Raw genomic sequence first — 24,215 nt, forward strand, 5'->3', positions numbered from 1 at the left:
TTTTTTTTGTTTTGTATGTTGTGCAGCTAAGTAAGTTTGATTGTTTGTTTGTAAAAGTTGGCTGCATTAGTTTTATTACCAGGTTTTCATAAAATGTTCTAAATTTTCTTTTCATTTACAGTTTTTTTTTTTTTTGCTCTCTAGCTAAAATTTTGTTGTTGGTTTACTTGTTTAAGTATGAAAAAAAAATAGAATTTAACAAAGTTTAAAAATGTATGTTTAGTTGGGGAAATGAGTTGTTTGTATGTTTAGTGGCAGAAAATACTCTACAAATCAAAATCGTGATGTAATTATAGTAATTTAAATTATTTCAATACTATAAAGCTTCAAAGAGGTTTTACAAGGTGAGTGTGTGCGGAGAGCATTATGAGATGACAGTTATGAAAACTCAGGATTTCCTTTTGGATTTTTTTATAAATTATTAAAAAAATAATTGCTGGTCATCAAAAGAAATTGCCGTAAAAGAGAATATGAAGAAGTTTTGAAGAAATGTTTGAACTTTGAAACTTTTAGATAACTAAATTCATTCTGCATTCTTCCTCCCAAATTAAGTTTCACAGTCATGCAAAAATATATTTATTTTTAAAAACTATTTCATTGATTTTTCTTTCAACAAAATTGGACAAACAAAATAATCTCTAAGAATTATATAAGACATACAGCAACACTTTGTGTAAAACTTAACAAAAAATAACACAGCGTATAGTAAACTAAAATATGTTACAGAATAGACAGACTACTTGGCAACGATTTTGTGTAATGTAATTTACAACATGTCTGCTTAACGCCAAGTGTAAACATACTATAATACCAATAAATATTAAAAATGTTCCTGTTCTTAAAAATAATAAACAAAAAATCAATCATTGACTGAAAGAATAAACAAATCATAACAAATGGTAAAAGAAAATGGTGAAAAAACAAAACATTTTAGGATAAATAAAGAGTTAAGTACAAAGAAACGCTAAAACTTTTGAAACACAGGGTCAAAGTTCGGTTATAATTCAGTTCTAGTTCTGTTCTAGTTCTGTTCTAGTTCTGTTCTAGTTCTGTTCTAGTTCTGTTCTAGTTCTGTTCTAGTTCTGTTCTAGTTCTGTTTCTAGTTCTGTTCTAGTTCTGTTCTAGTTCTGTTCTAGTTCTGTTCTAGTTCTGTTCTAGTTCTATTCTAGTTCTGTTCTAGTTCTGTTCTAGTTCTGTTCTAGTTCTGTTCTAGTTCTAGTTCTGTTCTAGTTCTGTTCTAGTTCTGTTCTAGTTCTAGTTCTGTTCTAGTTCTGTTCTAGTTCTGTTCTAGTTCTGTTCTAGTTCTGTTCTAGTTCTGTTCTAGTTCTGTTCTAGTTCTGTTCTAGTTCTGTTCTAGTTCTGTTCTAGTTCTGTTCTAGTTCTGTTTTATTTCTGTTCTAGTTCTGTTCTAGTTCTGTCCTAGTTCTGTTCTAGTTCTGTTCTAGTTCTGTTCTAGTTCTGTTCTAGTTCTGTTTTATTTCTGTTCTAGTTCTGTTCTAGTTCTGTTTTATTTCTGTTCTAGTTCTGTTCTAATTCCGTTCAAGTTCTGTTCTAGTTCTGTTCTAGTTCTGTTCTAGTTCTGTTCTAGTTCTGTTCTAGTTCTGTTCTAGTTCTGTTCTAGTTCTGTTCTAGTTCTGTTCTAGTTCTGTTCTAGTTCTGTTCTAGTTCTGTTCTAGTTCTGTTCTAGTTCTGTTCTAGTTCTGTTCTAGTTCTGTTCTAGTTCTGTTCTAGTTCTGTGCTAGTTCTGTTCTAGTTCTGTTCTAGTTCTGTTCTAGTTTCTGTTCTAGTTTCTGTTCTAGTTCTGTTCTAGTTCTGTTCTAGTTCTGTTCAGTTCTGTTCTAGTTCTGTTCTAGTTCTGTTCTAGTTCTGTTCTAGTTCTGTTCTAGTTTCTGTTCTAGTTCTGTTCTAGTTCTGTTCTAGTTCTGTTCTAGTTCTGTTCTAGTTTCGTTCTAGTTCTGTTCTAGTTCTGTTCTAGTTCTAGTTTCTGTTCTAGTTCTGTTCTAGTTCTGTCTTAGTTCTGTTCTAGTTCTGTTCTAGTTCTGTTCTAGTTCTGTTCTAGTTCTGTTCTAGTTCTGTTCTAGTTCTGTTCTAGTTCTGTTCTAGTTCTGTTTATTTCTGTTCTAGTTCTGTTCTAGTTCTGTTCTATTTCTGTTCTAGTTCTGTTCTAGTTTCCTGTTCTAGTTCTGTTTCTAGTTCTGTTTTATTTCTGTTCTAGTTCTGTTCTAGTTCTGTTTAGTTCTGTTCTAGTTCTGTTCTAAGTTCCGTTCTAGTTCTGTTCTAGTTCTGTTCTAGTTCTGTTCTAGTTCTGTTCTAGTTCTGTTCTAGTTCTGTTCTAGTTCTGTTCTAGTTCTGTTCTAGTTCTGTTCTAGTTCTGTTCTAGTTGTTCTGTTCTAGTTCTGTTCTAGTTCTGTTCTAGTTCTGTTCTAGTTCTGTTCTAGTTCTGTTCTAGGTTCTGTTCTAGTTCTGTTCTAGTTCTGTTCTAGTTCTGTTCTAGTTCTGTTCTAGTTCTGTTTCTAGTTCTGTTCTAGTTCTGTTTCTAGTTCTGTTCTAGTTCTGTTCTAGTTCTGTTCTAGTTCTGTTCAGTTCTGTTCTAGTTCTGTTCTAGTTCTGTTCTAGTTCTGTTCTAGTTCTGTTCTGTTTGTTCTAGTTCTGTTCTAGTTCGTGTCTAGTTCTGTTCTAGTTCTGTTCTAGTTCGTTTCTAGTTCTGTTCTAGTTCTTGTTCTAGTTCTGTTCTAGGTTCTGTTCTAGTTGTTCTGTTTTCTAGTTCTGTTCTAGTTCTGTTTCTAGTTCTGTTCTAGTTCTAGTTCTGTTCTAGTTCTGTTCTAGTTCTGTTCTAGTTCTTGTTCTAGTTCTGTTCTAGTTCTGTTCCAGTTCTGTTCCAGTTCTGTTCTAGTTCTGTTCTAATTCTGTTCTAATTCTGTTCTAGTTCTGTTCTAGTTCTGTTCTAGTTCTGTTCTAATTCCGTTCAAGTTCTGTTCTAGTTCTGTTCTAGTTCTGTTCTAGTTCTGTTCTAGTTCTGTTCTATTCTGTTCTAGTTCTGTTCTAGTTCTGTTCTAGTTCGTTCTAGTCTGTTCTAGTTCTGTTCTAGTTCTGTTCTAGTTCTGTTCTAGTTCTGTTCTAGTTTCTGTTCTAGTTCTGTTCTAGTTCTGTTCTAGTTCTGTTCTAGTTCTGTTCTAGGTCTGTTCTAGTTCTGTTCTATTCTGTCTAGTTCTGTTCTAGTTCTGTTCTAGTTCTGTTCTAATTCCGTTCAAGTTCTGTTCTAGTTCTGTTCTAGTTCTGTTCTAGTTCTGTTCTAGTTCTGTTCTAGTTCTGTTCTAGTTCTGTTCTAGTTCTGTTCTAGTTCTGTTCTAGTTCTGTTCTAGTCTGTTCTAGTTCTTTCTAGTTCTGTTCTAGTTCTGTTCTAGTTCTGTTCTAGTTCTGTTCTAGTTCTGTTCTAGTTCTGTTCCAGTTCTGTTCCAGTTCGTTCTAGTTTGTTCTAGTTTCTGTTCTAATTCTGTCTAGTTCTGTTCTAGTTCTGTTCTAGTTCTGTTCTAGTTCTGTTCTAGTTCTGTTCTAATTCCGTTCAAGTTCTGTTCTAGTTCTGTTCTAGTTCTGTTCTAGTTCTGTTCTAGTTCTGTTCTAGTTCTGTTCTAGTTCTGTTCTAGTTCTGTTCTAGTTCTGTTCTAGTTCTGTTCTAGTTCTGTTCTAGTTCTGTTCTAGTTCTGTTCTAGTTCTGTTCTAGTTCTGTTCTAGTTCTGTTTAGTTCGTTCTAGTTCTGTTCTAGTTCTGTCTAGTTCTGTTCTAGTTCTGTTCTAGTTCTGTTCTAATTCCGTTCAAGTTCTGTTCTAGTTCTGTTCTAGTTCTGTTCTAGTTCTGTTCTAGTTCTGTTCTAGTTCTAGTTCTGTTCTAGTCTGTTCTAGTTCTGTTCTAGTTCTGTTCTAGTTCTGTTCTAGTTCTGTTCTAGTTCTGTTCTAGTTCTGTTCTAGTTCTGTTCTAGTTCTGTTCTAGTTCTGTTCTAGTTCTGTTCTAGTTCTGTTCTAGTTATGTTCTAGTTCTGTTCTAGTTCTGTTCTAGTTCTGTTCTGTTCTAGTTCTGTTCTAGTTCTGTTCTAGTTCTGTTCTAGTTCTGTTCTAGTTCTGTTCTATTTCGTTCTAGTTCTGTTCTAGTTCTGTTCTAGTTCTGTTCTAGTTCTTCTAGTTCTGTTCTAGTTCTGTTCTAGTTCTGTTCTAGTTCTGTTCTAGTTCGTTCTAGTTCTGTTCTAGTTCTGTTCTAGTTTCTGTTCTAGTTCTGTTCTAGTTCTGTTCTAGTTCTGTTCTAGTTCTGTTCTGTTCTAGTTCTGTTCTAGTTCTGTTCTAGTTCTGTTCTAGTTTGTTTGTTCTAGTTCTGTTCTAGTTCTGTTCTAGTTCTGTTCTAGTTCTGTTCTAGTTCTGTTCTAGTTTGTTCTAGTTCTGTTCTAGTTCTGTTAGTTCTGTTCTAGTTCTGTTCTAGTTCGTTCTAGTTCTGTTCTAGTTCTGTTCTAGTTCTGTTCTAGTTCTGTTCTAGTTCTGTTCTAGTTCTGTTCTAGTTCTGTTCTAGTTCTGTTCTAGTTCTGTTCTAGTTCTGTTCTAGTTCTGTTCTAGTTCTGTTCTAGTTCTGTTCTAGTTGTTCTAGTTCTGTTCTAGTTCTGTTCTAGTTCTGTTCTGTTCTAGTTCTGTTCTAGTTCTGTTCTGTTTCTGTTCTAGTTCTGTTCTAGTTCTGTTCTAGTTCTGTTCTAGTTCTAGTTCTGTTCTAGTTCTGTTCAGTTCTGTTCTAGTTCTGTTCTAGTTCTGTTCTAGTTCTGTTCTAGTTCTGTTCTAGTTCTGTTCTAGTTCTGTTCTAGTTCTGTTCTAGTTCTGTTCTAGTTCTGTTCTAGTTCTGTTCTAGTTCTGTTCTAGTTTGTTCTAGTTCTGTTCTAGTTCTGTTCTACTTTGTTCTAGTTCTGTTCTAGTTCTGTTCTAGTTCTGTTTAGTTCTGTTCTAGTTCTGTTCTAGTTCTGTTCTAGTTCTGTTCTAGTTCTGTTCTAGTTCTGTTCTAGTTCTGTTCTAGTTCTGTTCTAGTTCTGTTCTAGTTCGTTCTAGTTCTGTTCTAGTTCTGTTCTAGTTCTGTTCTAGTTCTGTTCTAGTTCTGTTCTAGTTCTGTTCTAGTTCTGTTCTTTCTGTTCTAGTTCTGTTCTAGTTCTGTTCTAGTCTGTTCTAGTTCTGTTCTAGTTCTGTTCTAGTTCTGTTCTAGTTCTGTTCTGTTTTGTTCTAGTTCTGTTCTAGTTATACAAAACTAAATTTTCAAAGAATAAGTAATACCCTTGATATTTATATTAATTTTCTCATGATTTCGTATTTTAAATTATACAGATTTGGTTCTTTAATTAATATTTGGCAAGTGTTTGTTAACATTAATTGATTTAAATTAAAACAATTAGTAGTTTTGAAACTTTTATGGGTTTAATTAACTCATATATACTATGTACCACGTACTTTTTAATATCTGGAATCTTAAACTCCCAAGTAGAGAAAAATTATAATTCTTTGTTTTTTATGTTTTTTTTTCCAGCCACTTGAAATTATTTTAGCAAATATACTTTAAAAAATTTCATTATATTTGTTTTGTTTTAAAAACTAAAAAAAAAACTTAAAACCAGAAAATATTAGCAACATTGGCTATCTGCCATATGGCCTTTAATATACAATCCATAGAATTTAATATTAGAAAAAAAATAAAGAAAAACTACGTCGAAAAACTTTGTAGTCAAAAAAGAAAATTACACTTTGTTTATTTTAGAGCAATAGTAGAAAAATTTGTTTATCACTAGATAAAATAAAATTTTGTTGTTTTTTTCGTGTATTAGAAAATTTATTTTGGCAATGAACAATGAAAACAATCTAAACTTTTTATTGCCTGCACAATATTGATTAATTGCTATAAAATTACCGCAAGAATGTGGAAGTAAAGTGTAAATTTTTGAATAAAGGGAAGTTGCTTACAAAAGAATATTGATGTAAGATATCGAAAAAATTGTTTTTTAGTCATTGCCTATAGAATTACTAAATTTGATTTAAATCGAATTAGAACTGAACTAGAACTGAACTAGAACTGAACTAAACTGACTGAACTAGAACTGAACTAGAACTGAACTGAACTGAACTAGAACTGAACTAGAACTGAACTAGAACTGAACTAGAACTGAACTAGAACTGAACTAGAACTGAACTAGAACTGAACTAGAACTGAACTAGAACTGAACTAGAACTGAACTAGAACTGAACTAGAACTGAACTAGAACTGAACTAGAACTGAACTAGAACTGAACTAGAACTGAACTAGAACTGAACTAGAACTGAACTAGAACTGAACTAGAACTGAACTAGAACTGAACTAGAACTGAACTAGAACTGAACTAGAACTGAACTAGAACTGAACTAGAACTGAACTAGAACTGAACTAGAACTGAACTAGAACTGAACTAGAACTGAACTAGAACTGAACTAGAACTGAACTAGAACTGAACTAGAACTGAACTAGAACTGAACTAGAACTGAACTAGAACTGAACTAGAACTGAACTAGAACTGAACTAGAACTGAACTAGAACTGCTGAACTAGAACTGAACTAGAACTGAACTAGAACTGAACTAGAACTGAACTAGAACTGAACTAGAACTGAACTAGAACTGAACTAGAACTGAACTAGAACTGAACTAGAACTGAACTAGAATGAACTAGAACTGAACTAGAACTGAACAGAACTGAACTAGAACTGAACTAGTACTGAACTAGAACTGAACTAGAACTGAACTAGAACTGAACTAGAACTGAACTAGAACTGAACTAGAACTGAACTAGAACTGAACTAGAACTGAACTAGAACTGAACTAGAAATGAACTAGAACTGAACTAGAACTGAACTAGAACTGAACTAGAACTGAACTAGAACTGAACTAGAACTGAACTAGAACTGAACTAGAACTGAACTAGAACTGAACTAGAACTGAACTAGAACTGAACTAGAACTGAACTAGAACTGAACTAGAACTGAACTAGAACTGAACTAGAACTGAACTAGAACTGAACTAGAACTGAACTAGAACTAGAACTGAACTAGAACTGAACCAGAACTGAACTAGAACTGAACTAGAACTTAACTAGAACTTAACTAGAACTGAACTAGAACTGAACTAGAACTGAACTAGAACTGAACTAGAACTGAACTAGAACTGAACTAGAACTGAACTAGAACAGAACTAGAACAGAACTAGAACAGAACTAGAACAGAACTAGAACAGAACTAGAACAGAACTAGAACAGAACTAGAACAGAACTGGAACAGAACTAGAACAGAACTAGAACAGAACTAGAACAGAACTAGAACAGAACTAGAACAGAACTAACAACTAGAACAGAACTAGAACAGAATTAGAACAGAACTAGAACTCAACTAGAACTGAACTAGAACTGAACTAGAACTCAACTGGAACTGAACTAGAACTGATGTAGAACTGAACTAGAACAGAACTAGAACAGAACTAGAACAGAACTGGAACAGAACTAGAACAGAACTAGAACAGAACTAGAACAGAACTAGAACAGAACTAGAACAGAACTAGAACAGAACTAGAACAGAACTAGAACAGAACTAGAACTAACTAGAACAGAACTAGAACTAGAACTAGAACAGAACTAGAACAGAACTAGAACAGATCTAGAACAGAACTAGAACAGAACTAGAACAGAACTAGAACAGAACTAGAACAGAACTAGAACAGAACTAGAACAGAACTAGAACAGAACTAGAACAGAACTAGAACAGAACTAGAACAGAACTAGAACAGAACTAGAACAGAACTAGAACAGAACTAGAACAGAACTAGAACAGAACTAGAACAGAACTAGAACAAACTAGAACAGAACTAGAACAGAACTAGAACAGAACTAGAACAGAACTAGAACTGAATTAGAACTGTACTAGAACTGAACTACAATTGAACTAGAATTGAACTAGTACTGAACTAGCACTCAACTAGAACTGAACTAGAACTCAACTGGAACTGAACTAGAACTGATGTAGAACTGAACTAGAACTGAACTAGAAATAAACTTAAAGTAAACTAGAACTGAACAAGACCTGAACGAAAACTGAACTAAAGGTGAACCAGCACAGAACTAGAGTCTGGGTTTCTGTTCTGGTTTATTTCTATTTCCGTTCTACTTTAGTTCAGTTCTAGTTTAGTTCTCAATCAGTTCTATGTATTCAGTTCAGTTACCCAAATGAACTTAAATGTAGGTTTTAATTAAAGCAGAAATAGTCTAACCTATTTATATAAAACCCCCGTTTTTTTTAAATGAAGGTCATTTTGATGTTATTATAAACAAATCTTTGTATATCCTAAAGTTTTATGCAATTTTTTATTAACTGTTAATTTCAATGTTTGATTTTGAAAGAAAAACTTATAGATTTTTCTTATTATTTTAGACGTTTGATTTTATTTTTTTATTTATATTTATGTATTTAGTTTTATTTTTGAAAAACATATAATTTTTTTTTTTGTATATTTGCCAAGTTTCTTATCAATTTTGTTAATTAACTCATTTAATATTTTTCATTTTCAATATAAATTTGTATTATCTAGCCGATGTTTACATTTAAAACATGTTACAGCAAAACGTTTGTAATTAATTATTTAGTTAAAAATTTGCACAGAATAAAAATATAATTGAGTTGTTTTTGTTGTAAACTATGGGGGCACTTCAAATAGACATTTCATTTAAACATTTAAAATTGTTTTTATTTTTCCATATACTTAGAACAATAGTGCAAAAGTCTATTTAATAGTAAAATAATTTAGTTACAGCTAGTAAATTAAAAAAAAATGGGTTCGTTTAGTTCAGTTTATATGAATTTTTTCAAATGAATAAATAGTTGTTTTCTGTTATAAAGAAACACATTGATTCTTATTTTAGCATCACATTTAAACAAATGATATCATTTTTAAATTTATTTCTTTTCAAATATTTTGCTTCATTTGGATTTTAAAGAAAAAGCTTTACATTTTTAATAAATTTTTAAATTTTTGCTAATATTTATTCATTTCTTAATTGTATTTTAAAATTTTTATTAAATAAATGCTAATTTAGTTAATCTACACTCTTTTATAGAGGAAATATTTAATTTAAATATTGCATAAATATTAAGTAAATTAGCAAAATGTGTCTTTATTGTTTCATTCACATTTGTTTGTTGACATTTATTTGTTTATGTTTTTGTTATTTTTTTTTGCTCTATTTTTATTTTAAGCACATTGTTTAGCTTTAAATGTTAAATTCAAAAAAGCACCTTTATCCGTTAAATTCGTTCAAACACAAGCGTTTTATGAGACCGCTAAAATGCAACTAAAATTTTAAGTTTTGCTGTTCTGTTAACTAAACCAAATGTTTCTAAAACGTTTAACAGTAAACAACTGTTATGCTCTCTGCTGTTAACAGAAGAGCATGAAAAATGTTGCCAAGTGCTAAAATATAATGAATACACTTGTACTAAATTATTAACAATATTTCAAAAAATTTTCACTTCTATTAGTTCTGTTCTAGTTCTGTTCTAGTTTCTGTTCTAGTTCTGTTCTAAGTTCTGTTTCTATTCTGTTCTAGTTCTGTTCTAGTTCTGTTCTAGTTCTGTTCTAGTTCTGTTCTAGTTCTGTTCTATTCTGTTCTAGTTCTGTCTGTTCTGTTTCTAGTTCTGTTCTAGTCTGTTCTAGTGTCTGTTTTCTAGTTTCTGTTCTAGTTCTGTTCTAGTTTTCTGTTCTAGTTCTGTTTCTAGTTCTGTTCTAGTTCTGTTCTAGTTCTGTTCTAGTTCTGTTCTAGTTCTGTTCTAGTTCTGTTCTAGTTCTGTTCTAGTTCTGTTCTAGTTCTGTTCTAGTTCTGTTCTAGTTCTGTTCTAGTTCTGTTCTAGTTCTGTTCTAGTTCTGTTCTAGTTCTGTTCTAGTTCTGTTCTAGTTCTGTTCTAGTTCTGTTCTATTTCTGTTCTAGTTCTGTTCTAGTTCTGTTCTAGTTCTGTTCTAGTTCTGTTCTAGTTCTGTTCTAGTTCTGTTCTAGTTCTGTTCTAGTTCTGTTCTAGTTCTGTTCTAGTTCTGTTCTAGTTCTGTTCTAGTTCTGTTCTAGTTCTGTTCTAGTTCTGTTCTAGTTCTGTTCTAGTTCTGTTCTAGTTCTGTCTAGTTCTGTTCTAGTTCTGTTTCTAGTTCTGTTCTAGTTCTAGTTCTAGTTCTGTTCTAGTTCTAGTTCTGTTCTAGTTCTGTCTATTCTGTTCTAGTTCTGTTCTAGTTCTGTTCTAGTTCTGTTCTAGTTCTGTTCTAGTTCTGTTCTAGTTCTGTTCTAGTTCTGTTCTAGTTCTGTTCTAGTTCTGTTCTAGTTCTGTTCTAGTTCTGTTCTAGTTCTGTTCTAGTTCTGTTCTAGTTCTGTTCTAGTTCTGTTCTAGTTCTGTTCTAGTTCTGTTCTAGTTCTGTTCTAGTTCTGTTCTAGTTCTGTTCTAGTTCTGTTTCTAGTTCTGTTCTAGTTCTGTTCTAGTTCTGTTCTAGTTCTGTTCTAGTTCTGTTCTAGTTCTGTTCTAGTTCTGTTCTAGTTCTGTTCTAGTTCTGTTCTGTTCTGTTCTAGTTCTGTTCTAGTTCTATTCTAGTTCTGTTCTAGTTCTGTTCTAGTTCTGTTCTAGTTCTAGTTCTGTTCTAGTTCTGTTCTAATTCTAGTTCTGTTCTAGTTATGTTCTAGTTCTGTTCTAGTTCTATTCTAGTTCTGTTCTAGTTCTGTTCTAGTTCTCTGTTCTAGTTCTAGTTCTGTTCTAGTTCTGTTCTAATTCTAGTTCTGTTCTAGTTCTGTTCTAGTTATGTGCTAGTTATGTTCTAGTTCTGCTCTAGTTCTGTTCTAGTTCTGTTCTAGTTCTGTTTAGTTCTTCTAGTTCTGTTCTAGTTCTGTTCTAGTTCTGTTCTAGTTCTGTTCTAGTTCTGTTCTAGTTCTGTTCTAGTTCTGTTCTAGTTCTGTTCTAGTTCTGTTCTAGTTCTGTTCTAGTTCTGTTCTAGTTCTGTTCTAGTTCTGTTCTAGTTCTGTTCTAGTTCTGTTCTAGTTCTGTTTTTAGTTCTGTTCTAGTTCTGTTCTAGTTCTGTTCTAGTTCGGTTCTAGTTCGGTTCTAGTTCTGTTCTAGTTCTGTTCTAGTTCTGTTCCAGTTCTGTTCCAGTTCTGTTCCAGTTCTGTTCTAGTTCAGTTCGAGTTCAATTGTATTTCAGTCCCTTTTTGTCCCATTCGGACCCTTCTTATAAACATGACTTTCCTATAGAAAATTATCTGCTTCATATTTTTAGGAGATTTTCTTTACAAGTTTAGGAATTTATCTCTCCTTTAAATACTACAACTCTAACACTGTTGTTTAATTAAATGTTAATTTTTAACTACAGAGAGTACTAATGTTAAAATGGTAAAATATTAAAACAGTTGAATGTTTAAGAAATGAAAATTTAAATTTTTTAATAACGTTTATTATGCTAATGAGGATGTTTAGTTAAACTTTTATAAGATCATGAATTTAAACGGCATTTTAAATGGTTTTTAAGTTAAAAATAAGTAGATTTGATTTTAATAAAATTCTGTTTAGATGGATTGTTAACAGTTATTTAGAAAAACCTTGTTTTTATTAAAATTAAATTATAAAAAATTTAAATTTTTTATAATTTATTTAAGCTATTGAAGATGAAAACTGGAAGGGGGTTGAAAATATAATGTATAAACTTTTTTGAAAAAAAAAAATAAATAAAAATAAATATTTTAATATTGTTTATTTTATTGTTAAATTTATAATTTAACGATTTAAAGCGGTAAAAGAGAAATATCTTAAAATTAGATAACATGAGACTTATTTTTATTTTAAAAACATTTATTTTAATTTTATTGGTTTCCTTTAAAAAATTTACTCAAATGACATTTTTTAAAAAGAATATAAATCAGCTTATTTTTTCTAGAATCTTGTTTATAGCTTTCTTTAACACATTACCACTGTTGTTATAGTGTTTAAACAAAACACCAACAACAACAATTTCCAATCAACAATAATCTCAATCAATGTTTGATTGTTATTTTTCCTATAAAAAAATGTGACAAGTAGAGTAGTAACCTAAACACATTTATGTCAAATAGAATCTGACACTAAAATACAGAATTAGAAAGATTGACGACAACCAGAACTAAAACATAAATTCTAGACGTAACTATTTGATGCAGCCTGCAACTGCAACTATATGTATATTTCATACCTACCACATACCGAAGAAATCAAAATTAAGTTTCATGTTAGATCGTTACGTTAAACGGTCAGAACGAATCTTAGATCGACACTACTAGAATGAACATAGTACTGAAAACTAGAACTGAAAAAAATCTGAACTAGAAAGAACTAGAACTGAACTAGAACTGAACTAGAACTGAACTAGAACTGAACTGAACTAGAACTGAACTAGAACTGAACTAGAACTGAACTAGAACTGAACTAGACTGAACTAGAACTGAACTAGAACTGAACTAGAACTGAACTAGAACTGAACTAGAACTGAACTAGAACTGAACTAGAACTGAACTAGAACTGAACTAGAACTGAACTAGAACTGAACTAGAACTGAACTAGAACTGAACTAGAACTGAACTAGAACTGAACTAGAACTGAACTAGAACTGAACAGAACTGAACTAGAACTGAACTAGAACTGAACTAGAACTGAACTAGAACTGAACTAGAACTGAACTAGAACTGAACTAGAACTGAACTAGAACTGAACTAGAACTGAACTAGAACTGAACTAGAACTGAACTAGAACTAAACTAGAACTGAACTAGAACTGAACGAACTGAACTAGAACTGAACTAGAACTGAACTAGAACTGAACTAGAACTGAACTAGAACTGAACTAGAACTGAACTAGAACTGAACTAGAACTGAACTAGAACTGAACTAGAACTGAACTAGAACTGAACTAGAACTGAACTAGAACTGAACTAGAACTGAACTAGAACTGAACTAGAACTGAACTAGAACTGAACTAGAACTGAACTAGAACTGAACTAGAACTGAACTAGAACTGAACTAGAACTGAACTAGAACAACTAGAACTAGAACTGACTAGAACTGAACTAGAACTGAACTAGAACTGAACTAGAACTGAACTAGAACTGAACTAGAATGAACTAGAACTGAACTAGAACTGAACTAGAACTGAAATAAACTGAACTAGAACTGAACTAGAACTGAACTAGAACTGAACTAGAACTGACTAGAACTGAACTAGAACTGAACTAGAACTGAACTAGAACTGATCTAAAATGAATAAACTGAACTAGAACTGAACTAGAGCTGAACTAGAACTGAACTAGAACTGAACTAGTACTGAACTAGTACTGAACAGTACGAACTAGAACTGAACTAGAACTGAACTAGAACTGAACTAGAACTGAACTAGAACTGAACTAGAACTGAACTAGAACTGAACTAGAACTGAACTAGAACTGAACTAGAACTGAACTAGAACTGAACTAGAACTGAACTAGAACTGAACTAGAACTGAACTAGAATGAACTAGAACTGAACTAGAACTGAACTAGAACTGAACTAGAACTGAACTAGAACTGAACTAGAACTGAACTGAACTGAACTAGAACTGAACTAGAACTGAACTAGAACTGAACTAGAACTGAACTAAACTGAACTAGAACTGAACTAGAACTGAACTAGAACTGAACTAGAACTGAACTAGAACTGAACTAGAACTGAACTAACTGAACTAGAACTGAACTAGAACTGAACTAGAACTGAACTAGAACTGAACTAGAACTGACTCTGAACTACTAAAACTGAACTGAACTAACTAGAACTGAACTAGAACTGAACTAGAACTGAACTACAACTAACTAGAACTGAACTACACTGAACTAAACTGAACTAGAACTGAACTAGAACTGAACTAGAACTGAACTAGAACTGAACTATAACTGAACTAGAACTGAACTAGAACTGAACTAGAACTGAACTAGAACTGAACTAGACTGAACTAGAACTGAACTAGAACTGAACTAGAACTGAACTAGAACTGAACTAGAACTGAACTAGAACTGAACTAGAACTGAACTAGAACTGAACTAGAACTGAACTAGAACTGAACTAGAACTGAACTAGAACTGAACTAGAACTGAACTAGAACTGAACTAGGAAACTGACTAGAACTGAACTAGAACTGAACTAAGAACTGAACTAGAACTGAACTAGAACTGAACTAGAACTGAACTAGACTGAACTAGAACTGAACTAGAACTGAACTAGAAACTGAACTAGAACTGAACTAGAACTGAACTAGAACTGAACTAGAACTGAACTAGAACTGAACTAGAACTGAACTAGAACTGAACTAGAACTGAACTAGAACTGAACTAGAACTGAACTAGAACTGAACTAGAACTGAACTAGAACTGAACTAGAACTGAACTAGAACTGAACTAGAACTGAACTAGAACTTGAACTAGAAACTGAACTAGAACTGAACTAGAACTGAAACTAGAATTGAACTAGAACTGAACTAGAACTGAACTAGAACTGAACTAGAACTGAACTAGAACTGAACCAGAACTGAACTAGAACTGAACTAGAACTGAACTAGAACTGAACTAGAACTGAACTAGAACTGAACTAGAACTGAACTAGAACTGAACTAGAACTGAACTAGAACCGAACTAGAACTGAACTAGAACTGAACTAGTACTGAACTAGAACTGAACTAGAAATGAACTAGAACTGAACCAGAAACTGAACTAGAACTGAACTAGAACTGAACTAGAACTGAACTAGAACTGAACTAGAACTAAACTAGAACTGAACTAGAACTGAACTAGAACTGAGCTAGAACTGAACTAGAACTGAACTACAACTGAACTACACTGAACTACAACTGAACTACAACTGAACTACAACTGAACTACAACTGAACTACAACTGAACTAGAACTGAACTAGAACTGAACTAGAATTGAACTATATCTAAATTAGAACTGATCTTGAACTGAACTAAATAAAGGAAGGAACTGAAAGCACAAAATCAGTACATGTATACACCTTCCCAACTTTTGTTGAAACCAAAAAGACATTCAGTCAGTCAGTTAAGTTGACTAAGTGAAAAATACAACTTAGTTAAGGAATATACAACAACAACAACACAAACACATTATATAAAAACATGCTGATCATTCCACATGCGGCAGCCACAGTCACCGCAACTGCTACAGAAGCAAAAGTATGAAATAAAAGTAGAATGGAGTAGAATTTCTACAATGCGGTTAATGATTTGTAAGACGTATCTACTACTATCACAACTATTCTTAGTGGTTTACTAAAAATCTATAAGAAATTATTTCTTAGATCATAATAATGATCGTTATAAAACATTATTATGCTTATAATGATAATGATTTTTATTAATTTTCTTCATTTTTTCTTGTTTGATGTGGAATCCAATCTACAATGTGGTAGGGGGCTTGATGACGATGACAGTGAAAATGGGCCTGTAGAGATCAAAAACAACAACAAAAAATATAAATAAAATTATAGAACTTTCAATAATGTTGTTTGACAACAACAACTGCTGTTAAACAAGAACAACACTTTTTCGTTTGCAACTGTGAAAATAGATTAACGGAAAAAAATATTTAATTTGAAAGAAAAATGTAGAAAAAAACCAGAATGAAAAGTTTTTTTTATTTTTTAAAGTATTATTATAGATTTACAATAATTGATGACATTAATGTACATTTGATTAGAATTGTGGAAACTTGTAAGTGTTTCTTTTGTCAAAAGTATAAGAATCAGACATGGAATATAGAAATCTTAAAATAGTCCACAAAACTTCTACCAAAAATAGTACTTTTTTAGACTTTTAAACTAGGCTATAGACTAGACTATAGATTAGACTATAGACTAGACCATAGACCAGATTATAGACTAGACTATCGACTATACCAGACTCTAGACTATAGACTATACTATCGACTAGACTATGTAGTAGACTATAGACTAGACTATAGACTAGACTATAGGCTCTACTATAGACTAGACTATAGACTAGACTATAGACTAGACTATAGACTAGACTATAGACTAGGCTATAGATTAGACTATAGACTGGACTATAGACTGGACTATAGACTAGACTATAGATTGGACTATAGACTAGACTATAGACTAGACTATAGACTAGACTATAGTCTAGACTATAGACTAGACTATAGACTAGACTATAGACTAGACTATAGACTAGACTATAGACTAGACTATAGACTAGACTATAGACTAGACTATAGACTAGACTATAGACTAGACTATAGACTAGACTATAGACTAGACTATAGACTAGACTATAGACCATAGACTAGACTTTAGACTAGACTATAGACTGGACTATAGACTAGACTATAGACAAGACTAGACTATAGTCTAGACTAGACTGTAAACTAGACTGTAGACTAGACTATAGACTAGACTATAGACTTGACTATAGACTACACTATAGACTAGACTATAGATTAGACTATAGATTAGACTATAGACTAGACTATAGACTAGACTATAGACTAGACTGTAGACTAGATTATAGACTAGACTATAGACTAGACTATAGACTAGACTATAGACTAGACTATAGACTAGACTATAGACTAGACTATAGACTAGACTATAGACTAGACTATAGACTAGACTTTAGACTAGACTATAGACTAGACTATAGACTAGACTACAGACTAGACTATAGACTAGACTATAGACTAGACTACAGACTAGACTATAGACTAGACTATAGACTAGACTATAGACTAGACTACGGACTAGACTATAGACTAGACTATAGACTAGACTACAGACTAGACTATAGACTAGACTATAGACTAGACTATAGACTAGACTATAGACTAGACTATAGACTAGACTATAGAATAGACTATAGACTAGACTATAGACTAGACTATAGACTAGACTATAGACTAGACTATAGACTAGACTATAGACTAGACTATAGACTAGACTATAGACTAGAATATAGACTAGACTATAGACTAGACTATAAACTAGAATATAGACAAGACTATAGACTAGACAATGCCCAAGACTATAGACTAGACTATAGACTAGACAATACTTAAGACTATAGACTAAACTGCAGACTTTTCAAAAGTTTTCAAAATAAAACTCTAAAATGAAAAGCATGTTTATTAAAATTCTCAACATTTTTGCCCCTAATTGCCTTTTTACGTTTAAAATTTCATACATTTTTAATGTTCTATTCATTAATACAAACAGGCCAATCCAGCACTCTGTCAGTTTTTTTACAACAAATCACATTTCTAGTTCAAAAAATCCTTTTCTGCTTTGAGTTTTTTCCAAAGTTGTTTTAAATTACACATAATTGCATATTCTTGCGCCTTAAAGCATGCCACACAATAATGTTTATGGCTGTTGTATATAAGTGCGTATGTGTATGTCTACATACATACATAGTATATAAATAAAAAAAGGACATGGAAGGAAAAAGCAAAAACAAACATAAACTACACAACAACTACAGTTTTTTTCTCTTACTCCGAGAGTAAATAAAAAATAGAAAACAACAACACACACTCCTAAAATAACGCAACATTTTTTTCAAAAAGTTCTATGACTCCTTGAAGCAACAGCAAAAACAAAAATGTAAAAATACACAAATAAAGCAGCAGGAGTATGAAAATTATATTTAATGTTGATGAAAAGAAAGAGCATTAAACTAAAATCGATATTTTTGAAGTTGTTGAAAAACTGTAATATTTAAAGTATACTTTTATGGGGGAGTTAAAATCTTAGCAAATTATATAAAGTTAAAAATAACAAAGGAATGGATAATAGTTTTCTTTAAAAGAATAATTTTGCTAAATTTTTTATAAAAACATAGTTTTATTTCATTATATGTCATAAATTACCTTTTCACCATAACGTTGCATATTTTTAGGCACACTTATTTTGTATATTTTTTTCTTTTTCGAATTTCTATAAACACAATAAAAAAAGATTGATATATAACTTTAGAAAGTATAAAATAAATAAAATTTATTTTTTGGAATGACTGACTGACTGACACAACACGACAAATCTTAAACCACAATAACAAAAATACAGCAAAATGTGACAGGAAATGTAAAGAGATGCCACATAGAAAGAAAAATATATGTGAAAAAAAGCAACAGTAGATGACAGTGAAAGCGAACTTAAGGGCACCAACTAGTAAATTTTCAATGGCAAAATATGCAATGCCTTCACATATGCTATTCTTTCTTTATATTTAACCTTTAAAAGTATAAAGTAGACTACACTAACGACTGGAATATAGATTATCCTACTAGGCAATAGACTAGTCTATGGACTATAGACAAGACTAGACTAGACTATAGACTAGACTATAGACTAGACTATAGACTAGACTATAGACTAGACTATAGACTAGACTATAGACTAGACTATAGACTAGACTATAGACTAGACTAGACTAGACTAGACGAGACTATAGACTAGACTATAGACTAGACTATAGACTGACTATAGACTAGCTATAGACTAGACTTAGACTAGACTATAGACTAGACTATAGACTAGACTATAGACTAGACTATAGACTAGACTATAGACTAGACTATAGACTAGACTATAGACTAGACTATAGACTAGACTATAGACTAGACTATAGACTAGACTAGAGACTAGACTATAGACTAGACTATAGACTAGACTATAGACTAGACTATAGACTAGACTATAGACTAGACTATAGACTAGACTATAGACTAGACTATAGACTAGACTATAGACTAGACTTATAGACTAGACTATAGACTAGACTATAGACTAGACTATAGACTAGACTATAGACTAGACTATAGACTAGACTATAGACTAGACTATAGACTAGACTATAGACTAGACTATAGACTAGACTATAGACTAGACTATAGACTAGACTATAGACTAGACTATAGACTAGACTATAGACTAGACTATAGACTAGATAGACTAGACTATAGACTAGACTATAGACTAGACTATAGACTAGACTATAGACTAGACTATAGACTAGACTATAGACTAGACTATAGACTAGACTATAGACTAGACTATAGACTCGACTATGGACTAGACTATAGACTCGACTATGGACTAGACTATAGACTCGACTATGGACTAGACTATAGACTCGACTATAGACTAGACTATAGACTAGACTATAGACTGGACTATAGACTAGACTATAGACTAGACTATAGACTAGACTATAGACTAGACTATAGACTAGACTATAGACTAGACTATAGACTAGACTATAGACTAGACTATAGACTAGACTATAGACTAGACTATAGACTAGACTATAGACTAGACTATAGACTAGACTATAGACTAGACTATAGACTAGACTATAGACTAGACTATAGACTAGACTATAGACTAGACTATAGACTAGACTATAGACTAGACTGTAGACTAGACTATAGACAAGACTATAAACTAGATTATAGGCTAGACTATAAACTAGACTAGACTAAAGACTATACTATGTACTAGACTATACTATATACTAGACTATAGACTACACTATAGACTAAAAAACTAATAGATTTAACAAAGATTAAAGAAAAAAGTTATCGATTACTAATAATAATTTGTACTTTTTTTAACAACTCTCTGTTTAACTAAGAACATGTGTCTGGCAACCACCAACATAACAGCTGTTGGCAGTAATGTTAATTCAGCTATTTTTTAATTTTTACCATGTCTAAAATGTCTTTTCGTTATTAAACGGAATTTTAGCGATTTTTTAAGGAAATGTAAATCGTATTGCAGTTATGTTTAATTTCAAAAAAATTCTTTAATAATACAAAAATTTTTGTGAAAATGTTACCCTTGGAAGCAAGTTTGATGTTATTTTCTTTAATTTGGGAGAATTTAAATGATTTTTATTATATGGAAATCGAAATTTAAAATTTTTGACTTTTTGCAGTTTATGAAAAATAAATTTTTCGAATGTTTGCAATTTATAAGAGTTAAATTTTTTGTATTTTTACATTTTTTTTTTTTTTAATTGTCGACCTTATTTTAATATTGTTGTTTTTTAGTTCTTTCCCAAAGTTTATATTCAAAATATGCTCTTGTGTTTGCAAATAAACAAACGGTTGATTCTGATTTTTGAATAATTATAAGCAAACTTTTCTTTTTAACTTTATTTAGTTTCAATGTTTTTTTATATATTTTAACTTTTTAAAATTTCTGTAAAGAAATTAAATTTACAGTTAAATTAAACTGTTTTTATATTCTAGCGTATTGAACTTAATCTGTATAACAATTAACATCATTGTTATTCCGCACAATTCAGCAACTTGCAGCCAACTTCACGTTGTATGTACGCAGTGCTGCCAACCTTGAAAATCTTTCTTTTCTTTTTTAGCTCCTTGTAAGAGTGTTCACGTATTTTGTAATTTCTACAAAAAAAGTAAGTTAAATATATAAAAAAGTAAATGAATTAACTAAAGAGAAAGTGCATAAATTAACAAAATGTTGTTCTATATAAAATTTAGATAAAACACAATGGAGAACGACGCCGGTGAGAATGTTGATTTGTACGTGCCCCGCAAATGGTAAGTGTAACACGTGTTTTTCTATGGCAGTAATTTTTGTGACAAAAATTTAAAAAAAAAATGAAAAATAAATTTGTTGTTGAGTTAGTAAAATATTTGTTTATTATTGTGTTATAGCTCTGCCTCCAACAGAATCATTCACGCTAAGGATCACGCTTCCGTTCAAATCAACCTTGTTGATGTTGATCCCGAAACTGGCCGTATGACCGATGGTTCCAAAACCTATGCCATCTGCGGTGAAATCCGTCGTATGGGTGAATCTGATGATTGCATAGTCCGTTTGGCCAAGAAGGATGGTTTGATCACCAAGTAAGTTTAGTGTTTGTGTGTGTGTGTCTGACCCACCCACACTGTTGTTACTTACTGCAAATTTGGGTAACTAATTTTTTTTGTTTACAATTTATATTTTCAGGAACTTCTAAGTTAAGCCTGAGATTGTGTGTAAATAAAACCGACGTTTTTAAAAATATTTTTTAAAAATTAACTACATGTATTTTTATTTATTTTTTTGGAAAATTTTAAAATTAGGATTTTTTAATTGAACATGTTCCAATTGGAAAATTATTATCCAATTTTTGAGAAATCGAATTGGTCTTTAAAGAAAAAAGGATAAGTCTTTGGGCTGATCTATTAACAATACTTTAATCAAAACTGTCTTCAGTCAAGACTAGACCGAGCTATCGTCAATACTATGAACTATCTATAGTTAAGACTGATGTGTAATCAATGATCCAGTGATCCATAGACAAGACAATGAAATTTAGTCAAGACTACAGTTGATCAATAATCAAGACATTAAACTGATCTATAGTCAATGCTTTAGACTAACCTATAGTCAATCGTATATTATAATTTGTAGTCAAGACTACATTCGTTTATAGCCAAGATTATAGACTTATCTATAGTCTAGGCCATAGAATGATGTATAAACAAAGACTATAAGACATATCTATACTAATACTTATGTATGTATCTATAATCAAGACTATAGACTAACACTTATATATGTGATCTATAGTCAAGATTATAGAATAATCAGTAAACACGACTACGGAATGATCAAATCAGTCGATTGTCTAGACTCTAAATCAAATAAAACGAAATCTCGAAACCCAAATATGGTGGCTAGATTCGGTGTATGAGAATAAAATTATTATAATCAGCATAATTTTACTTTACTAAGTCATCTATATATATAAAAATGAATGTGTGTTTGTTTGTATGTTTGAACGTTATAGACTACTAAACGGCTGAACCGATTTTATTAACTGTATGTCTGGAATAGGTAATAGGCTACTTTTTATTTTGAAATTTCAAGTGGGCGAGGAGCCACGCCCATATTAAGAAAATATTAAATCCGTATATTTTAGATAATATAACAGTTCGACTCCTCAAATTTTGTCGGAGCAACTTTAGTGTCAATATTATTATTTAGGACAAAAAGTAGGCGGACTAGCATTAGGGGGCGTGGCACCTCCCATATAAATTAATTACAAAAATACGTTTATCTTGGAAACTATTATAGTTAGAATCTTAAAATTTTGCACGAATAACTGTAACATCCATCTAAACATTTTGGGTAATAATTTGGCGGACTACCCATGAGGGGAGCGGCATCTCCCATATTAATTAAAGGCAAAAATTCGTTTATCTGGAAAACTAATGGAACTAAATTCTTCAAATTTTGTACAAAGAACTTAAATATTCATGTGAACATTTTGGAGGAAAAAAAAAACGGACTTTCATCTGGGGAGTCTTGAAGCCCCCCATATGAATCAAATAGAAAAATTCGTATATCTGAGAAACTATTAGAGCTAGAATCTTAAAATTTTACATAAAGAACTTTGAAATTCATGTGAACATTTAGAGCATAACGGGCGGACTTTCAATGGGGAACTTGGCACCTCCCATATGCATTAAATATAAAATTTCGTTTATCTGGGAAACTAATAGAACTTGATTTATAAAATTTTGCCCAAATTAGTTTAGTATTCATCTGAACATTTTGGACTTTCATGTGGTGGCTTCAAGCTCAAATAGAAAAATTCGTATATCTGAGAAACTATTAGAGCTAGAATCTTAAAATTTTACATGAAGAACTTTCAAAATTCATGTGAACATTTAGAGCATAACGGGCGGACTTTCAAAGGGTGGCTTGGCACAACATATATGAATTAAATACAAAATTTCGTGCATCTTGGAAACTCTTATATTATTCAATTTTTTTATGGATAGATAGAAATTGGCGATAGATAGAAACTGGCGTCCTGGCAATAATTTGCTTGACATATATATATCACTTCAAAAATTAAAAACATACCCGGGTATGTGGGTATTGAGATAACGCTTAAAGCTATAATATACGATGGACTATTGATCAGGGTATATACATACCTCCCTTAATTTAACCATAACATTTCATTAGCATTAAATTGAAAAAAATTACAATTATTTTTTTTAATTAGCATTATTTTTTCTAATGGTAATGCATTTTAATGCAACGATCTCAGTAGTAATTATTTAAAAAGAAATTTTCATTACCATTATTTTTCAGTTCATTTTAACGGATTTTACAAATTTTTGAAAATTACTTTGAATTTCGATGTAAATGTTTCCTTTTCTCTTTGAAATACTCTCCCACTCATGCTGAACCCGATGCCAAAGCTCCTCGAAATAATGAATATTTCAGCTGGATGGCGACCCAAAGCACGCACTAGAAATCTTGAAAAATGGCTTAGCGAACAAAATTTTCTTTTTTTTTCTATTATTACCAGTGTCCAGTTCAAAGTTCGGACCATGATTAATCCTTTTGCTTCTGTGGATAATAACAGCTAAACTGGGGAATAATTAATTACACCGGGGGATGGTGACCCAAAGCACATGTCAAAAATCGTGAAAATGACTAAATAAACTGACAAAATTTCTAATTGATTAAATGGTCCGCCCAAAGTATTGGCCTCAATCCAGTTGAGATTTTGTGATGAATCCTAAAGATACAGTGGGGACAATACCGAGTAAAACCAACCAATTTCGAGGAGCTTTAGCAACGGGTTCAGCGTCAGTAGCGGAGTATTTCAAATAGAAAAAGAACAAGTAAGAAATTATAGTCGGGCGTGGCCGACCATATGATACCCTACACCAGTTATGAATATTAAATGTGATTTATTTTTCATAATAAAGCATTTATCTTGTTCCGATACATTTAAGCAATTTATGGATGAAAAACTAATTTTCTGAAAGAGGCTTTATATGGGGGCTAGGGGCAAATATGGACCAAGCCCGATAAAATTTTGTGAATATATTTATATTGACATAATATTTTATTGTGCTGAATTTCATCGCGATATTTATGTTTATAAGCTAATTTGGGATATTCAAGTAATTTTCTGAAGGGGACTTTGTATGGGAGCTAGGGTCAAATGTGGCCCGATCTTTATGAAATTTGGCAGGGTCATCAAGACTTCTATAAAACTTAGTTGTGCCATATTTTATCGATATATCTGTATATTTAA

General features: G+C 31.7%; 2 protein-coding genes across 2 annotated transcripts in view; one reads left to right on the forward strand and one right to left on the reverse strand.

Moving 5' to 3' along the window:
* Positions 1-18,207, reverse strand: part of LOC119612837 (ankyrin repeat domain-containing protein 29) — a 42,609-nt gene extending 24,402 nt beyond the window's left edge. The window contains 1 exon segment of the mRNA XM_037968710.1: positions 18,001-18,207. Within this exon segment, the coding sequence (XP_037824638.1) occupies positions 18,001-18,021 (21 nt within the window). The 5' untranslated portion in view covers positions 18,022-18,207.
* Positions 18,208-20,419: 2,212 nt separating this feature from the next.
* LOC119612841 (40S ribosomal protein S21) lies at positions 20,420-21,187 on the forward strand. Its single transcript, XM_037968713.1, has 4 exons — positions 20,420-20,558; positions 20,644-20,703; positions 20,821-21,012; positions 21,116-21,187. The coding sequence occupies exons 2-4, from the start codon at positions 20,654-20,656 to the stop codon at positions 21,123-21,125; spliced, it is 252 nt and encodes an 83-aa protein (XP_037824641.1). The 5' UTR covers positions 20,420-20,558; positions 20,644-20,653; the 3' UTR covers positions 21,126-21,187.
* Positions 21,188-24,215: the final 3,028 nt, after the last annotated feature.

The sequence above is a fragment of the Lucilia sericata genome, unplaced genomic scaffold, assembly GCF_015586225.1.
Source record: "Lucilia sericata isolate MDLA Ls3-8-SP2 unplaced genomic scaffold, ASM1558622v1 Contig001839F_arrow, whole genome shotgun sequence".
Lineage (NCBI taxonomy): Eukaryota > Metazoa > Arthropoda > Insecta > Diptera > Calliphoridae > Lucilia > Lucilia sericata.

Coding starts and splice junctions, on each gene's coding strand:
- LOC119612841 (XM_037968713.1), top strand. CDS start 20,654: ATGGAGAACGACGCCGGTGAGAATGTTGATTTGTACGTGCCCCGCAAA. Junction 20,704..20,820: donor TTGTACGTGCCCCGCAAATG/GTAAGTGTAACA, acceptor ATTGTGTTATAG/CTCTGCCTCCAACAGAATCA.